The sequence below is a fragment of the Triticum dicoccoides genome, chromosome 3A (genome assembly GCF_002162155.2).
Source record: "Triticum dicoccoides isolate Atlit2015 ecotype Zavitan chromosome 3A, WEW_v2.0, whole genome shotgun sequence".
NCBI lineage: Eukaryota > Viridiplantae > Streptophyta > Magnoliopsida > Poales > Poaceae > Triticum > Triticum dicoccoides.
In genome coordinates this window covers 372,393,967-372,412,115 of record NC_041384.1, presented here as the reverse complement: position 1 = coordinate 372,412,115, position 18,149 = coordinate 372,393,967, and the positions used below count along the sequence as shown (strand labels likewise).

At 46.1% G+C, this 18,149-nt stretch overlaps 1 protein-coding gene across 1 annotated transcript; it reads left to right on the top strand.

Moving 5' to 3' along the window:
- Positions 1-14,142: 14,142 nt before the first annotated feature.
- On the top strand, positions 14,143-17,263 carry LOC119268226 (IQ domain-containing protein IQM1-like). The gene is made up of 8 exons (XM_037549804.1): positions 14,143-14,284; positions 14,565-15,097; positions 15,191-15,371; positions 15,468-15,556; positions 15,678-15,765; positions 15,884-16,021; positions 16,141-16,335; positions 16,431-17,263. The coding sequence occupies exons 2-8, from the start codon at positions 14,655-14,657 to the stop codon at positions 16,965-16,967; spliced, it is 1,671 nt and encodes a 556-aa protein (XP_037405701.1). The 5' UTR covers positions 14,143-14,284; positions 14,565-14,654; the 3' UTR covers positions 16,968-17,263.
- Positions 17,264-18,149: the final 886 nt, after the last annotated feature.

Below are 18,149 nucleotides of genomic sequence, written 5' to 3'. Positions count from 1 at the left end.
CCGCCCCGCCGCCCCGCACCACCCGCCGCTGCCGGAGCCCCGCCGGAGCATCGCCAGAGCCCCAGGCCGAGGTAGCCGCCACCCCGGTTTTTGAGAAAAAACCGTTTCGATTTTTTTTAAACCCTAGTTTCATTTTGTTAAAATAGATCGGTTTTTCTCTGGTTTATTTATTTAGCGAGCGTTCGCTCGTCCGTTCGTTTTAACGAACACATTCATCGTTTAGTTCCTCTTAACGAACATTCGTTCGTTAACCTGTTCATCGTTTTTCTTTTTCTCGGATTAAATCCACGATTTTTTTGATCATGATTTCTGATCCGATGTTCGTTTTAGTTTAACTTTTCGCTCGTTTATCGGAATCAGGCGATTCAAGCGCCTGGAGTTTCGTCTCGAAACCCTCTTTCCGTTTAACCAACTCAAACAAGTTTTGCCTCAGTAAAAATTGCCCTAGTTCAGATTAGTAATCGGAGCTTTTTTCTTTGGCCGTTTGTCTTTCGTTGCTTCGTTCGATTTGATTCTTTTTGCCAACCGGAGTTCTTAAGTTGAATTTTCTGGTTAGTTCTCTTATTCGAGTTTTACCTGTGCATTAGTTGAGTACTTATTGTATGCTTGTTTGTTTGCAATAGAGTACCCGGAGTGCGCCGCTTGCTACTTCGAATTGCTAGGTTTCACGGATCATCAGCAAGGCAAGTAACATTTTGATCATACTTCCTATTACCCAGTTTTACTACATTAGATCAACCCTCACACATTGCATTGTTTAGGATCTAATTAAGTTGTGGGTTTGGGAAGTAGATGAGGTAGTACCTATTACCTGTTATTATCAAAGCTTTGGGAGTTACTGCTACGTTTGCTTCTTATGCCATGCTATGCTAGTAGACATGGATTATGTGAGTGAAATCCATAACAGATGTGAGTTTGTTAAATTAATGGTTTATCTAAGGTGGCAACTTAAATACACATCTGGGTGGATTGAGGCACCTGGGTATTTCAGCGATTGCCTGTTTTCTTCGGACCACCACCCAGGCTCAAAGGGATCATGAGATTATTCATGCTAGAAACTTCCGTGTGCAGCCACAAGCTACTATGGGCTCTAGCATAGTTGACTAAGTCGTGCGAACTCTTACAGTGGTACACTATCAGATGTAGGGGATGTAGGTGGTACGGTCTACCCATCGTAAGGTGCTAGCTCTTCTGAAAGACTGTGTCTTGGTCATCCGTTTCTCAAACACCATGAAGTGTGAGAATCCCAATGGAGGAGATCGAGTCTTGTGGGGAGAAGTGCGCAAACCTCTGCAGAGTGTATAAACTAATCATGGTTAGCCGTGTCCCCGGTTATGGACATCTTGAGTATCTAGTACTTGGATTATCATGTGAATCTCATCATGTTACTCTAATTAATTTTGTTGGGTTTTAATGATGATGCTTAATTGGGATTGAGAGCGTGTCTACACTCTCAATGTTTAACAACTACCATGATAGTTAAATAAAATTTATTCCTTTGCAGTAGGGAAAAATTGGCTTTACGCAAAACTGTAACCATAAAGCTTTCCACCAGCCAAATATGCATGTAGTATAGTTTTATTTGTTCATTACTCTCTATGTGTTATATTGCCAGCATATTCCATGTGCTGACCCGTTTCAGGCTGCAACGTTAATGTTGCAGACTTTTCAGACAACGAGTAAGGTGCTTTTAGGTCGTGGTTCTATACTTAGTGATGCTTTTGGAGTTGATGGACTCACTTATCTTCCAAGCCTTCCGCTGTTATCGTTATTAGATGTCCTTAAGCCATATTTATTGTAATAAGTTCTTTTTTGAGACTCTCGATGTAATAAGTGTGCGATTGCTACTCTGTTATAAATCCTTCAAGTACTGTGTGGTGTCAGCATTACTGATCCAGGGATGACACCTGAGCACAGAGATTAGACCGTTTGATGTCTGGTCGCTACAAGACCGGATCCGAGGCGTTTTGAACCCGGCGCCCCGCCGGCGGTGGCGCCGCCGACAACAACCCAACTGTGCTGGTCGAGAAATCTCCGGCACCGGTAGCACCCCTCCGAGGCCCGTCCTAACCAGCCCCAGGCACAAGTCCATCATTCTCGAAGGGAGGCGACGGCGGCGGCGGAGGAGGAGGCTGCCACCCACCGGCATCACCAACGTCCACCAACTCCGGCTCCGCAAGGGAAGTAATGTCGATTGGATACCATAGTGTACTGGCCCGCCGTCCAGCAGGCACCTGATGGTCGTTCTTCTCCGCCCAACGGCTCCGCCTTGGCTCATCGATGAAGAGCAGCCGGCGACGAGGGATCCGCCGCAGCTGGTCCGTACGAAGGCAAACACGAAAATCCGCCATGTCCAGCTGCCGAGCAGTGCTATCATCAACCCCCACGACGTATCTCAGAACAAGCAAGATCACACTCTCCGCCCTCTGATTCCAGGCGTGCTCCGGCACGCCGCGCAGCGCAATCGGGACCAGGTACGGGAGTGAGGCCGTGGTGGCATGCGTCTGCCTGTTCCATGGCCGGAGGTTGAGCTCGAACCAGGAAGAATGCACACGGCCTGCGCGTACCATCCTGTCGCGGATCGTCACGTCACAGCACAACACAAGAAAATCATCGGGGAAGAAGGCCCAGATAGACATATCCGGACCAATGTCGAACGCCGCATGCAAGGCTTCTGCCGCAGACGCCAGGTCCACCGTAGGCCTGTTGCTAGTTACTGTAACCAGGAAAGTCCGAACAAGATCCGCTTCCATCTGCCAGATGTCATCGGACGCAAGAAACAGGCTTCCACCGGATCATCCTGCTCCTCACGAGCATGGACGCCTCTAAGAGGTTTATATATTTTTTATTAAGGACTAATCTAAAACCATTAATGATTTCATGAAACTTATAGAAAGGAAATTATAAGTTTATCTTGGATTTTATAATTTGATTTGGTTTTGCTATATATTAGCCCTATCAACATATTTCTACCGCAAAAGAAAACCGTCAACATACGAAAGTAAGCACTTAATGAACGACAAAAAGATGACGAGGCATGAAGAAAGGGCGACGAAGGAAATGCAGGCGTGAGACAATAAGGTCATTGTCTTTTTTTTTTGCGAATAATAAGGTCATTGTCCACGATGCTTGTTTACGAGTCCTTGCAAAGAAGAAAACTTATATGATACCAAAGAACCATATTATTCCACGGGATTTCTATATTAAAGAATCCACAGTACGATCATTATATACGATACTGAAAGCGAGAGTGCAGATATATATAATCAGTGAAAGTACCATGCGTCTTCCGAACTCTAAGTACCCAATGAGCTATTGCATTACAAAATGTCAAAATCTAACTCTTTCGGGCACGCATTCATGCTTTTGACTTGACGGCAGCGCGCTATTTTAGTGGAATAAGTAAATAGCCCTTACATGCATGCCGCCGATCAGCTCTAGATTTCCACAAATATTCCATGTTGACCGGAAAATCGGGTGTGGCCCTTCGGCACCCCCAAGTATTGGTCGGACCACCTGTGCGGCCGTGCCGCCCAGCACGAACGAAATCTGAAGCTGGTTTCAAAAAAGGTACAGTAGTTCCAAAAAGGCAGCATCGAAGGAATCCGTCACAAATGAAAGTTGCACGGCTGCTTGCTGGTCAAGTACTTCAATCTTTCTCTTTCTTTGACCCGTGTTACTTCGATTTTTTGGTCTTTGTGAGATATTGCTCCTAGAGCACGTTCAGCATGTATGCTGCCGCTAGAAATTCATTAGAAAGGGGTATGTGCGTTTTTTTTTTCTCTTTTGACTTAGAAGGCGATTTCATTAAGAGAGGAACAAAAATGACCGATTTATACTAGGAACTAGATCGAAAAAGAAAACCATAACGCCGCACATTTGTTTTCAAAAAACTAGTTTTCAAATAGTTTGCATTGCTTACCCCATGTCTCGTGTTTGATTAAGGGACAACCGTCTAGAAACCCCAACAACTCAAAATCGATACCGGCAAACTCCATCTCGACCACCAACAACCTACAACCCCAGATATAAGTGAGCGAGTTCTTCAAAGACGCCTTCAAAAAGGAAATAACGCTCTTGGACGTTGTCGCCGCCGGCATTGACCTGTCAAAGACTTGAGACCTGCTGCAATATTTCTATCTGAAACGAGACACAGAGGACTTGATATATTTTATTAACCAAGAAGATTTGTACGGAAAATTGGGTTAAAACCAAGCTTGCTGCAATATTAACCGTGACTCTAATTGTTTAATTTGGAGCTAAAACACACCGATTGTCTTTCTTAATTCTTGATGAAATCATGTAGCTCTCATCATCTCATGGTAACTTGTAAATGACTTGGTGTCAAAAAAATGGCAAGTTGTCTGAAATATTGGCATTTCATGTGTAAGTGTAACTCAATGCCACAAGGGGGTGGTGCGCCCTGGTGCCTTGTGGGCAGTTGGGTCCCTTCTTCAGCGGGTCTTGGTTTTAGTATTTTTTATTTATTCCAAAATAAATCTTCAAAAAGTTTCGTCCAAATCTGAGAAATTTTATTTCTGCACAAAAACAACACTAAGATAGTTCTGCTGCAAACAGTGTCAGTCCGGATTAGTTTCATTGAACTCATGCAAATTAGAGTCCAAAACAAAAGCAAAAACATTAGGAAAAATAGATACAATGGAGACGTATAATGTATGTATGGTTCCCCGTGAACTCTCACGATGATCCGAGATGATCAAGTATGGCAATATGATATGCAATGTGACAATGCTATGGCTATTGCTTACAAGCTCTTTGTTTTTGTTTTTCTTTTGCTTAAAAGATTTTCTCACTTTTGATATGTTCCTTTGGCCACTTATGCGAAATGCTCGAACTAAGATAGCAATTATGTATATGCGGGAACAATTTATGACATAAGAGATGATATGAACCGTCCTTAAGTAGCCGAAACACGTTAGGAAACGGAAACCGCAAACTCAAATTCTCAAATGGGAAAAAAGGGCAGCCTGGTGCATGTAGCTCCCACTTGTGCAGGGTCCGACCACTTTGGGTCTATAGTATGCAGTCTTTCCCTATATTTCTATAAGAGGTTGTTTCCAGGACTTGAACCCGTGACCTCATGGTCACAAGGCAGCAGTTTTACCACTGCGTCAAGGCTGCTCCTCATGGTCAAATTCTTAAAAGGCAAACGCGACAAAATCGCGGTTTGTTGTGGAAGTCGGTGGTGGTGTGAGGAAGAAATGGCAGAAAAATGATCAAAAGTTAACAAAATTTGGTGAAGTTTAGGATGTTGGTTGTGAGGCACCGGATGTCCGGGTTGATGAGGCATGGATGAACTTCGTGGAAGAATTTGGGGAATGAAAAAAATTGGGCAAAATTGGATGAATTTCGTGGATGTAAATGTGGAGAAAGGTGTGAGGAAGCTAGATCCACCTGCAACACTTTGAATCCATGGATCAAAATCAACAAAAACATCATCAAACCAACAAATCAAAAAAATGGTATGGCTATTTTTGTGGGGATTTTCGAAATTAGGCAAAAACACACAAAATTTGGGCTAGAAAGTGGAAAAGGGAGACTCCAAGGTGTATATCAACCTAAGATCTAATACAAGATGATGTAGGGTGGAACCCTAGTTCATGATCTTTTCACACTTGGAGGGAAAATGAGCAATTCAAGAGAAAAATACAAGAAGAACACTCAATAGACAAAGATCCAATCATACATATGCTAAATCCACATACACATATAAGGATACAAGGGTCCAAGTCCAACACAAGAAGGCAAAAGAGGAACTAGTTCAAACCAATCCTTGAAGGAGTTGAGGTCATGGTATCCAAGAGGATCTTCCCTAGAAAGGGTCTTGAATCCACAATGCGATCATCTCACATGGAGGCCTTAATCTCCATGGAAGAAGTAACTGGATGAGCAAAACACAATCTCAAACGAGCTAAACCTTTGCTAATCGGTTGTCCAGGCCGGTCAGACCAAATTTCTGGGGCGGTGCCGGATGTCCGGCTCCTGGAGCTCTTCCAATGCTACCCTGTTGCGGTTGCTGCTGGACTGGGGGCGTCGGATATTCGAGCCAAGGGCCGAATGTCCAGCGCTGTAGATTCTACATGGTGGACTTGTCGAGAACCCTCATCCATGTACTTGGTGACTTGTCCTTGACCCCGAGCATCTCTGAGAGGTTCTTCTTGATACCTAAGCACACACAACATTCCCGATTGAGGTAGTAGCCATGTCTCACGTGGTTCATACGGAAGCTCAATAAGGAGAGATGTCACCTCGGCATCGATAGCTCTTACACTTGCTCGTGTTATTAGTCCACTTGGCGCTTGGGGAGACGAAGGTATGTCCATGGGGATGATCGTAGGATGCTCCGTGTCATATCACCTATCAATCGACACTTTTTGTGGAGATTTTGACGCTAACATTAAGGATGCAGATCACCCTGTATTGTTGAATCTATTCAGCCTCCTAAGTCTTTGCAACAAAACAATCTCACCTAAATTAAGCTTCGATATGTCAAGTTGGTCGGCATGAAGAAAATTGAACAAACCCATTAGTTAGTCTTGATGACATCCCAGAAGTTCTAATATAACTCCGCGGGGAAACCATCAAGGCATGAAGCTTTGTCATGTTCCATTTGGAACACCACAACTCGCACATGCTCTTCAGAGAAAGTTCTCGTCAAGATATCATTCTTTTCTGTCGTGACTTATGGAATATCATCCGTTCGGGTCTCATCAAGAGTGAAGTTCCCTTCATACAGATACTTGTAGTATTTGGTTATATAATGCTTGATCTCTACCCGACCCTCAATCTGTCTCTCATGTTAGAGGCTAAAAATACACTGTTCCTATGCCGCGCATTGGCGACCATTTGGAAATATTGTATTCTAACTTTGCTTTTGGTATTATGTACCTAGAAAATTGTGTATAGGATGACTTCCTCTTGTTTCCTCCCCTAACCCTAGGTGGCTAGGGAAAACTCTCCCCTCAAGACTACACCAGCGAGCCCATAGATTCGCCTTCCCTCTGCCTGTCGCTCCAGTAGCCGGTGGCGGGGAAGGGAATCCCGATGCCTCTACTCCAGTTAGTAGTTTAGGTTATAATTTTTAGTCCTTGTAGGCGCTATGCTTGGGCGGATGGCGGTGCTTCTTCTTCAAGTTTGTCTTCTGGGCTTTGATCCTCCTCGAGTTCGTTTGTCTAGACATAGTCGATGGAACTCCGACATAGATTTATGTCGTCTCCTTGGGACGGTCAGGTTAGGGTTTTTCTTCATGTGGCGAGATATGGTGTCAAGTGCACCAGATCTATGCAAGGGTTCAACGGCGATAACTGTGTCTCCAAGGCGCACGTCCTTGGGCATGTGCATGAAGACTTCTTGGTTGTCATCGACAAGGTCAAGCCGGCTCTGGCAGGGGAGCGACAATAGCGGCATGTCGGCAACTTGTTCTAGCGGTAGTAGTGGTCGTTCGGTGGTCTCAAAATCTCAGTGTAAATTTTATTGTATTTGAGATGTTTCGTAATTTTGATGAACTTCTATATTTTTTTGGAAAAGGGGTGTAACCCCGGCCTCTACATCAGAACGATGCATACGGCCACATTTATTAAAAGCAAATAAGTTCAACAAAGGTCATGAAGTTTTAAACAAACGAACCACAAAACGGCTCACGAAGAGCGGAAAATAAAAGCCACAGTCGGCAGGCAAAATGAAGACAGGAAAACTAATTGCCTATCCTATTACATGACCGCCATCCAAACCGGCTGAAAATAGCCCGAGCTACCATCTCCCATCGGGTAGATCCAGTAACCAAATGCTCCCTGGCCTCCGTCTGAGTGAGTAGCGACCACATACGGATCAACATAGTGGCTCGGAATATAACCTGCAAAAAATGAGTATTTGTTGTTCTGTTAAAAACCAAATCATTCCTGCAGTTCCAGACTGCCCAAAGTAAAGCACATACTCCTACACGAATGTATCTCGCTGTTTGGGGCTCTATCCTGTCAAGCCACGTCCCAAATAATGTGTTGATATATTCGGAGGAGTAATATTAAAAGCAATGTGAATAGTCCGCCATAGAGCCTTTGCCATCGGACAATCAAGAAAGAGGTGTTTGATGGTCTCATCGCGATCACAAAAACTACATCTCATAGAACCGGTCCAGTTGCGCTTTATCAAATTGTCCTTAGTTAAAATGACTTGTTTGTGTACAAACCACATAAACAGTTTAACCCTCAAAGGTACTTTGACATTCCAAACATGTTTGGAACTAGGAATAGAGCTAGAGTTGATCACATCTAAATACATAGATTTAACCGTGAACTCTCCATTCCTGGTTAGCTTCCAGCTCAACGAATCCGGCCGTTGAGAGAGCTGCACATCCATCAGTCTTCTCACCAAATGGAGCCAGGCTTCCCAACATGCTCCGGCAAGTGTTTTCCTAAATTGGATATTGAGGGGAGTGGATGGAAGCACGGTAGCAATGAAAGCGTCTCTTCATTGCACGATGCTATAAAGGGAGGGATACTGAAGCGTGAGAGGGGTTTCCCCTAGCCACGTATCCTCCCAGAATCTCGTGGAAGTACCATTTTCGACTAGAAACTTAGTTCTGTTGAAAAAGACTGATTTAACTCTCATCAGCCCTTTCCAAAAAAGTGAGTCCGGCGGCCTCACTGTCACCTGTGACAAAGTTTTGGACTGAAGGTACTTGTTATGCAGAATCTGCGCCCGTGTGGCATCCGACTCTACAAATAACTTATACAGCCACTTGCTAAGAAGACATCTGTTTTTCACCTCAAGATTTTCGATACCTGGACCTCCTTGGTCTTTTGGTCGACAAATAATATCCCATTTAGTGAGTCGATACTTCCTTTTTAAGTCATCACTATGCCAGAAAAAACGGGATCGATAGAAATCCAGTCTTTTCCGAACTCCAACTGGTATCTCAAAAAAGACAAAAGAAACATAGGCATGCTCGTGAGAACCGAGTTAATAAGAATTAGCCGGGCCCCATACGACATCAGCTTGCCCTTTCAGCAACTCAGTTTTTTCTCGAATCGATTCTCAATACACTTCCATTCTCTATTTGTTAGCTTACGATGGTGGATTGGTATACCCAAATACGTAAAAGGTAAATTCCCAAGTTCACACCCGAACAATTGCTTATAAGCCTCTTGTTCCTCTTTGGCTCTTCCAAAGCAAAATAATTCACTCTTGTGAAATTTAATCTTTAACCCGGTCAATTGTTCGAATAAGCATAACACTAGCTTCATGTTTCTTGCTTTTGCCAAGTCATGCTTCATGAATATGATAGTATCATCAGCGTACTCTAGGATAGACACCCCTCCATCAACTAGATGAGGTACCAGGATACCTACTTGACCAGCATCGTTTGCCCTACCTATTAGAATGGTCAGCATGTCAACTACAATGTTGAACAGAATAGGTGACATCGCTCCTTGTCTCAGGCCTTTATGTGTCTGGAAATAGTGACATGTGTCATCATTCACTTTGATTCCAACACTTCCTTTTTGCGTGAAGGATTCAACCTGGTTCCTCCAAGCCGGGTCGAAACCTTTCATGCGCAAAGCCTATTGCAGAAACGGCCATTTAACTTTATCGTACGCCTTTTTGAAATCCACTTTGAAAACAACCCCGTCTAGTTTTTTCGTATGTATTTCATGGAGCATTTCATGAAGGACCACAACCCCTTTTAGGATGTTTCTGTCCGGCATGAAAGCAGTTTGGGTCGGCTGCACCACAGAGTGTGCAACCTGTGTGAGTCTATTAGTCCCAACCTTGGTAAAAAAATTGAAACTAACATTAAGAAGACAGATAGGCCTGAACTGCTCAATTTCTCACAGCCTTTGTTTTCTTCGGGAGCAAGGTTATTGTTCCAAAATTCAAATGAAACAACTAAGGCTGTCCGGAGACTAGATCATGGAACATCGGAAACAAATCCCCCTTTAGTAATGTGCCAACATCTCTTATAAAACTCCACAGAAATTCATCCGGCCCCGGAGCTTTATTATTCTTCATCTGTGAAATCGCTTCAAACACCTCTTTCTCCGAGAATGGTGCAGTTAATACATCATTCTCATCGGCAGCCAGCTGAGGCACATCCTGAATCCTCGACTCATCCAAGGACACAAAATTATCCTCTAGAGGCCCAAAAAGTTGCTTGTAATAATTGGTTATGTAAAGTTTTAAGTTCTCTTGCCCTATGATAGTCCCCTCGTCTTGCTCAAGCTGAAAGATTCTTTTCTTTCTGTGCTTGCCATTGGCGATCATATGAAAGAATTGAGTGTTAGCGTCCCCTTGGACAACTTTACGAACCTTAGCTCGCAATGCCCACTTCAACTCCTCTTCCCTCAACAGCTCTTTCAATATCATCTCCGCATCAACTTTGGCATGAAGCTCCGATGGTTGCAGAATTGTGGACTCGGCTTTCACATCTAAGGACCGGATAAGTGTAAGGAGCCTTTCCTTTTCAATCTTACAGATCCCACTAAGATGCTTAGCCCATCCTCGCAAGAAACTTCTCAAGTTTCTAATCTTATTCTGCCATCTCTCAATAGGAGACCTTCCTCCTGCATCTATCGCCCATTCTCTGGCTATCAGATCCAGGAATCCTTCTCTTTCAAACCACGCAAGTTCGAAAGAGAAAGTATTTTTGTTACCCACATGTGTTGCCTCCCCAGAATCAACCAGCAGAGGGATGTGGTCAGAGATACCACGAGATAACGCTTGGACTGTAACCTTAGATCGTGTGGTCACAGACACCACGATCGACGCTTGCTAGGACTCGATCTAGCTTCTCATACGTCGGGTTTTGCAAAGTATTAGCCCAAGTGAATTTTCTACCCGAAAGCTCTATCTCTCTAAGATCCGAGCTTTCAATGATGGTATTAAACATGAATGACCACCTGGCGTCGAAATTATCATTGTTCTTTTCGTCTCTCCTTCTAATAATGTTGAAATATCCCCCAGCCAAATTGGGAGTCGTTCAGACCCGCAAATCCGTACGAGATCCGCCAAAAAGTCTGGTTTTAGTTCCGGCTGCGCGGCCCCATACACCGCAACTAGTTCCCAATTAAAACCATCGACTTTGGATCTAACCCGAAATTTGACGATGAAGTCACCCATAACCACACTTCGGACTTCCAACGCCTCACATTTCACCCCTAGAAGGATCCCCCTGATCTTCCTCTTGGGGGAAGGCAGTGCCAATCAAAATCGACACCTCCGGATAAAGTGCTCAAAAACGGAGGAGAGAAATTGTCCCTTCCTGTCTCAGAAAGGGCAATAAAGTCCAATCTACGTTCAATTGAAGCATCTGCCAGAAACCTTCTTTTAGCCAAGTCCATCAGACCTCTGCTATTCCAAAAGATGCCTCTCATAGTTCATCATGGAATTTTTTGGCTGTACGGACCCTAGCACTCCTACGCACCGCGGATGTAGGATAAATCTTACGCCTCCACTTTCTCTTAGGCTTGTTCTGATCATATACCCTGTCCTCACAATCGAGCTCCGCAGCTCTAACCTCATGACCCTCTACTGGGGCGCTCTCCTCAAGGGGTAACAAGCCATCATCTCCTCGGTCTCAGTGATGGATGGGGCAAGATCCACACAAAACGAATCTAGCACCCTGACTCCCAAAGCATCAATGTCGGAATCGTTCATAGGTTTAACCGTAGCTAAATTACGAATCAACTCTAAGGCATGTTCCGCTTCCAGGTCGAGAATGTCATTAACAGATTTAGAGATTTCACTATCATTACTACCTAGTGAAACTCCTAACTCATTTGCATTGTGGATGATCTCATCATTAGAAAAATGCAAAATAGAATTGGAAGTGTTGACCGACATACCAGTAGTGACCTCCATGTCACGAAGCTTGGCCGCCCGCATGGCGCACCTCAGCTGCATATCATCAACATCCGTCTGGTCCTGAAGGCGACAACTCATCCGTCTGCCCTCAGACACAGGATACAGAATACCTCCAAAAGCGATGACCTCCTCCCTGGTCGCCCCGTTTGAGGTAAGGCCTCCTGCCCCACCCCCAACGGACGACCCGACAAGAGGAGTCGAAGAGCCGCAGACCACCGTCGGCGAGCACGGGGCTAGTGAGGGCTGGGCCGCCTGCCCAGACTCCCCACCAGGCGTCCCGCGAGGAAAAAAGAGGACGGGGCCGCCTGCCCCCGCACCCCACCCGACCCGACAGTCAGACTCGACTCGGGCCGTGAAGCCAACCCAGCCGGCGTCTGCTGATCAAACGGCGCCACAGGTTCGGCCACCCTAACCATCGCAGAAGAGGAGGGAGCCGAGGCCTCCTGCCCGAGCCCCCCTCCCAAACTAGGCTTGTCACCGCACGGCGACATCGCCACCACAGTCCCGACGGAGTCTTCCCGAGCATCGAACTAGCAGCAGAGGAAGGAGAACGGGAGGTCACCTGCTCAAGACCGTCCCTCCCATCCGGAGAACCCGTTTTCTTAGCAAAGTCCAGTGGAGGTAACCTGCGCTCAAACACATCCTCAGATTCAACCCTGTCGCTCCACATCCTGGGAGGCGCGGAAGCGGGCTGAAAAGAACCGAATCTATGAATTTGTCGGTATTATGTACTAGTATATTATATATAGGACCAACTTATTTTGTTTGATGAAAAGAGCTTCCCACGCTTTATATTATAAAACAACGGTTAACAAGGTTTAAATAAAGAGGAGTTCAAGTGGCGATACAATAGAAATAACAAGGTTTTGCTGGGCCTCAACACAACATCCCTTTCTACTCTCTCTGTGCCAAAATAGAAGACGATTTTAGGTCTAGATTTAGAAGAAGAAAAAATGTCTTATATTTTGATATTGAGGGAGTAGTATGTTTATATACATTACCGAAGGATGTACCACTAGCAGGTGGATGTCGACACAGAGGGAGAGTCAGCCATACGTCGTCAACCATTGAGGTACGATGCAAATTAATTAGAATCTGAATAATGCAGAGCAACCGCTATGGGCAAGGCAGGGCCGCCCGGAAGGAGTAGTGCATGGGAGGCGGCAGGGCCTCAAGTCCCAAGTGGGTTGGTCATATCCCTTGTCGTACTCTTCCTCGTCGGCAACCGCACCTTCACTTCACGGGTGTAATCTTTGCTAGGTATGGATACAGCCGATGCCGGAGAGGAAAAACAAGGACTTTGAGGACGGGCGCGGTCCGGTCGTTTTTGTTTAATGAAATATGTCGAAAATGTAATGAGTGTGTTCAGATTAAAAAAACATCCGGTTTGTATGCAATTTATCAAGTATATGATCACATTTTTTGATTTTACTACCTGGTATGGAAAAATCATTTGCTTTTGGTATTGTGTAGCAATAAATTATGTGTTGGACCAACTTATTTTCTTTTGGTATTATGTACCAGTACTTAATAATATGTATGATCAACTTATTTGCTTTCTTTATGCTTGTGTTTTTAAACAGTGTACTTGTCTTCATAATGTAGTACAATTGTTATCATGGGGCGCAGCGCAGGGAAGCGTGCGTATACCTATACTAGTAGGAGTATTCTTGTATGTATATATAGCTGAGCAATGTACTACTACTAGCAGTAGCATGTGGATGTCGACACGGAGGGGGAGTCAGCCGTGCGTCGTTAGCCAGTGAGATATCGTACGTACGACGCAAATTAATTAGCGTCTCAATAATGCAGAGCAGCCGCCTGGAATTAGTTACGATGGGTACTACTTCCTTTATTCGAAATTACTTGTCTTGAAAATGAATATATCTAGATGTATTTTAGTTTTAGATACATCTACTTTCAAAATAAATAATTCCGAATGGAGGGAGTAACTGCAACGCTGTCTGTCCCGGTAAAACCAGAAGGATTCCGAAGCAGAAGCGCGTGAAAACGTTCTTCCACCGTCGCTGTCATTCGCTCCAAGTTATTAAACGCGGCCATCAACAGCAACAACAAGAGAAAAGAAATGAACGGAAAATAGCAGTTTAAGCGTGGGAAGTCCGGCACGCGCCCGCGTCTACGCGGATCCTTCGTCTCGTCTCCGCTCGTGCCAGCGACGACCGGTCAGCCACGGCCGGTCTTCCGCCTCCGTCCGTCGTCCTCTGCATTTAACTTGGACTTGTGCTCCCGTCCTCCGCAACCGCAACCCCGCCCCCCGCTCCCACGCCGCTCCTCCTCCTAGTATATAGCTGCGCAACTTCTAACCTTAACTCTCATCCATCGCCTGCTCCTCTCTGCTCCACTTCCATCTGCTGCGCCCCGCCCATCCATCCATCCATCCTTGGTACGTACGTACACCATCTACTAGTTCTACTTCTACTTCTACTTCTAGTCGATTGTTGCTCTGTTTCCTCTCTGTGAACTTGGCCATGTTTCTTCATGGAGCTTGTCATGTCATGGTTAAACAGAGCTGCGTGCTTGTTATTTTCTTCCTTCATCAGTCTTTTGGTTAAAAAAGAGTAATGATGTTTAGGTTGGCTGTGCTTTCATAACCCACAGCTACCAAACCAATTAGTTTCCCATGACATATGCTTATCTTTTTCTTATGTGATTTGCCCTTGCAGAAACATCAAGTTGACCCTCTGGCTGGGCCACAGCGGTTGCAGAGACAAGAGAACAAGTCTCCTCCACAAAAGGGGTGCCACAGCGGTGAGATGTCCTCGCTGAGGCCGCTCAACACGGAGCCAAGTTTTCTCCACTCCCAGAAGCTGCAGAGCCCGAGGGATGCCTGCGGGGCACCGCTGAGGTCGCCGTCGCCGAGGGTCGTCGCCGGCCCGCCCAAGAAGAGGATGGCGCGCGCCGGAGGCCTCTTCGAGAGGTCGCTCAGCTTCAAGAACTGGGAGGCGGAGGTTGGCGCCGATGAGCCAGAGGCGGCGAGCCGGTGCATCAACGGCGCGCGCCCCGGGACCCTCGTGCTCCAGAGCCCAGGAAGCAAGCAGCAGCAGTCCCCGAGGCCGTCGCCGTCCAAGGCGCACTTCGTCTCTCCGAGGCCTCAGGCCGAGCTGGACGACGCGGCCACCAAGGTCCAGAAGCTCTTCAAGGGCCACCGGACCCGGAGGAACCTCGCCGACTGCGCCATTGTCGTGGAGGAGCTCTGGTCTGCATCTGCATCTTCACCTGCATCTGCATGCATGTTGATTGGAGTATCATCGTGCCTGACCAAAACAATTTCAACGTTGAAATTATTCAGGTGGAAGGCCTACGATTCCGCATCACTCAACATCAAGTCCATCTCCTTCTTTGACGAGGCCAAGCAGGAGACGGCTGCTTCCCGGTGGTCAAGGGCTGGGAAGAGGATTGCCAAGGTCGGCAAGGGGCTCTCCAAAGACGAGAAGGCCCAGAAACTGGCACTGCAGCACTGGCTCGAAGCTGTAAGCTTCTCCCTCCATGCCTTCTCCTTTGGTTTCCAAAAAATCATACACTAAGTTTTTATACTCAAGTCAAAATCTTTGTTTGTGGTTCTCCAGATTGACCCGCGCCATCGCTACGGCCACAACTTGCACCTCTACTACGACATCTGGTCCTCGAGTTCCAGCACAGAGCCCTTCTTCTACTGGTAATTACCTTACTTGGTCCTGCTCATCTGAAACATGTTCCTAATCCTAGGGTGGGGTGCAATTACAGGGAGGTTTGTAGTGATCCTGACAGCGCGTTCCTTGTTTTGTACTCCTTTTCAGGCTGGATATCGGAGCCGGGAAAGACGTTCATCACCAAAAGTGCCCGAGAAGCAAGCTGTATTCCCAGTTGATTATGTACCTCGGACCAGTAAGTGACATCCTCTTTTCTGTCTCAAGATACACAGCACAGACCTCAAAGTTGAATCTTGCATGTTCAAATTTCCAAGAGATTAATTGATCTGATTTGAATGTTACTCGAATCGCAGAACGAGAGGGCAGGGTATGAGGTTATTGTGGAGCAAGGGAAGCTAATGTACAGGAGAAGCGGCCTTCTCGTAGAAACCACCGAGGACTCGAAATGGATATTTGTGCTGAGCACAACTAGATCACTATACATCGGGCAGGTACTTGGAAATGTTCCATCCTTTTCTTCTCTCTATACTAGTTCAGCAGTCGTGCATGGTAATTACATTCTGTGCCATGATGAATCAGTCCTGACTGTAAATTCATCTCTTGTGAGCAGAAGAAGAAGGGTAAATTTCAGCACTCGAGTTTCCTAGCCGGGGCGGCAACAACCGCTGCCGGTAGGTTGGTTGCCAAAGATGGCATTCTTAAGGCAATATGGCCTTACAGCGGCCACTACCTCCCAACAGAAGAGAACTTCAGGGAGTTCATCAGTTTCTTGGAGGAGAACAATGTCGATCTAGCTAACGTCAAGGTAAATTTACCACTCGTGCTACAGTACTATTTTTGTATCGTCTTAATAACCACCAGGGATACCATATCTGATACGCATTTGCAATTCACTTCCAGAGGTGTTCCGTCGACGACGACGAGTACCCATCGTTCAAGAAGACCTCAGACGAGCCTACTGAAACGGAAGAACATGACGAGAAACCCACCGAGGCGGAACATGATGAGACCCTCAACAGCTCGCAAATTGAACTGCCTGAGATGGACATCATCAAGGAAGTGGTTGCCGAGGACAATGCGGAAGCGGAGGCAGCAGCGACCAAGATGGCCAGTCTCCCGTCCTTCAAATGGGCAACCGCTGCTGGCGCGCGGATCGGCTGTGTCCGCGACTACCCGGCTGATCTCCAGAGCATGGCTCTTGAGCATGTCAATCTGTCACCAAGAGTGGTGCCGTCTCCGAGCGCGAATCGGCTGCCCATCCCGTCGCCTCGGCCCAGCCCCAAGATCAGGCTGTCTCCCCGGCTGCACTACATGGGCCTTCCTACCCCCACCGGCCGCCGGCTCCCGATCCCGAGCCCGGAGATCAGGAGGCAGCAGTTCATGGGCTTTCAGACACCGGAAGTGGCTCTCACTCTCCCCAAGCACAAGGCCAAGTGATTTTTCATGTCGCGGCACCTACTACCAGGCTGCTGTTATTGAAGCTATAACAGCAGCTTTAGATAGTTATTATAGCTAGATCAGAGATACTCACAATTTTGCTTCTTATGGTTGGTTCTTTGGTTCTGTTCTGTGTCACCATTCTTTAGTATGTTCATCTTCTTATTTGACCTCAGGTGCGTCGGCTGTAGTGTAAAAGTGTAGACTACACGCTGCCTAGCCTCAACCCACAACTCTGCAAATAAGCCATGTAACTTTCCAGCTTTGTTTTCATAATAAAAGGGTTGTTTTGTTCATCATGTTGATGTGTCTGAACCATCTTTTTTGTTGCATGCATTTGCGGCAGGAATGTAGGACACTCTCTAATGTTATCCGATTGGAAGAACAAACAAAAAAAAAAACAGATTTCCTAAAATTACCTATTGCACATCTAACTGTACCACCGTTAGATGAAAGTCCTCTAAGATTCGTGCTTTCTTTTTCCAATGCGATTGCATTGTTGTTTTCGCGCGGCCTATGGGCTGGCTTGTTGCCTGCAACTGCAGATGGCATGCATACCGCGATAACTGCAGAACCGGGATGTCGGCTAGTTAAATGTCTGCCGTTCGACATGTAATTATATGACACATTTACCACACAACTGCAAGGGGTACAATGCCATGGCAACTCGGGTGGCGTTGCATTTTATTTTTGTTTTTGTTTGTCATTTCTTTCTTCCGCCCAATGAGAAATAATAATTCAAGACCCACCCCCTCCCCTTAGGGAATGTTGTTTTTTTGCTCTTTTTTTAAACCACCAGGGGCCAGTTGCATGTTGGCTTGCAACTGCCTTTGCTATAACATGTGCATATGGTGTACCTACCATGCAATTGCAGGGGCCACGACGCAACTGCAACTGGGATGGGATGTCGGTCAATTGCATGTCCAACACCCGATATGTAACTACACATGACATACATACGACACGGCTGCAAGGGGTAAAACACGACTGCAATCAGTGGTGGCGCTAGGATCGGGTCATGCCGCGGGCAAGTCTCGGGCCAAACAATGACTACAATACCAAAACAGTGTAAATATGGCTACAATGAAGGAAGGAACCCAACCTCACGACCCAGGCCATCGCCCGGGCAGCCTGCCTGGCTTCGCCCATTGAATGCAACTGATGTGGCGTTGCATATTATTT

Coding starts and splice junctions, on each gene's coding strand:
- LOC119268226 (XM_037549804.1), top strand. CDS start 14,655: ATGTCCTCGCTGAGGCCGCTCAACACGGAGCCAAGTTTTCTCCACTCC. Junction 15,557..15,677: donor ACAGAGCCCTTCTTCTACTG/GTAATTACCTTA, acceptor ACTCCTTTTCAG/GCTGGATATCGGAGCCGGGA. Junction 16,022..16,140: donor GATCACTATACATCGGGCAG/GTACTTGGAAAT, acceptor TCTTGTGAGCAG/AAGAAGAAGGGTAAATTTCA.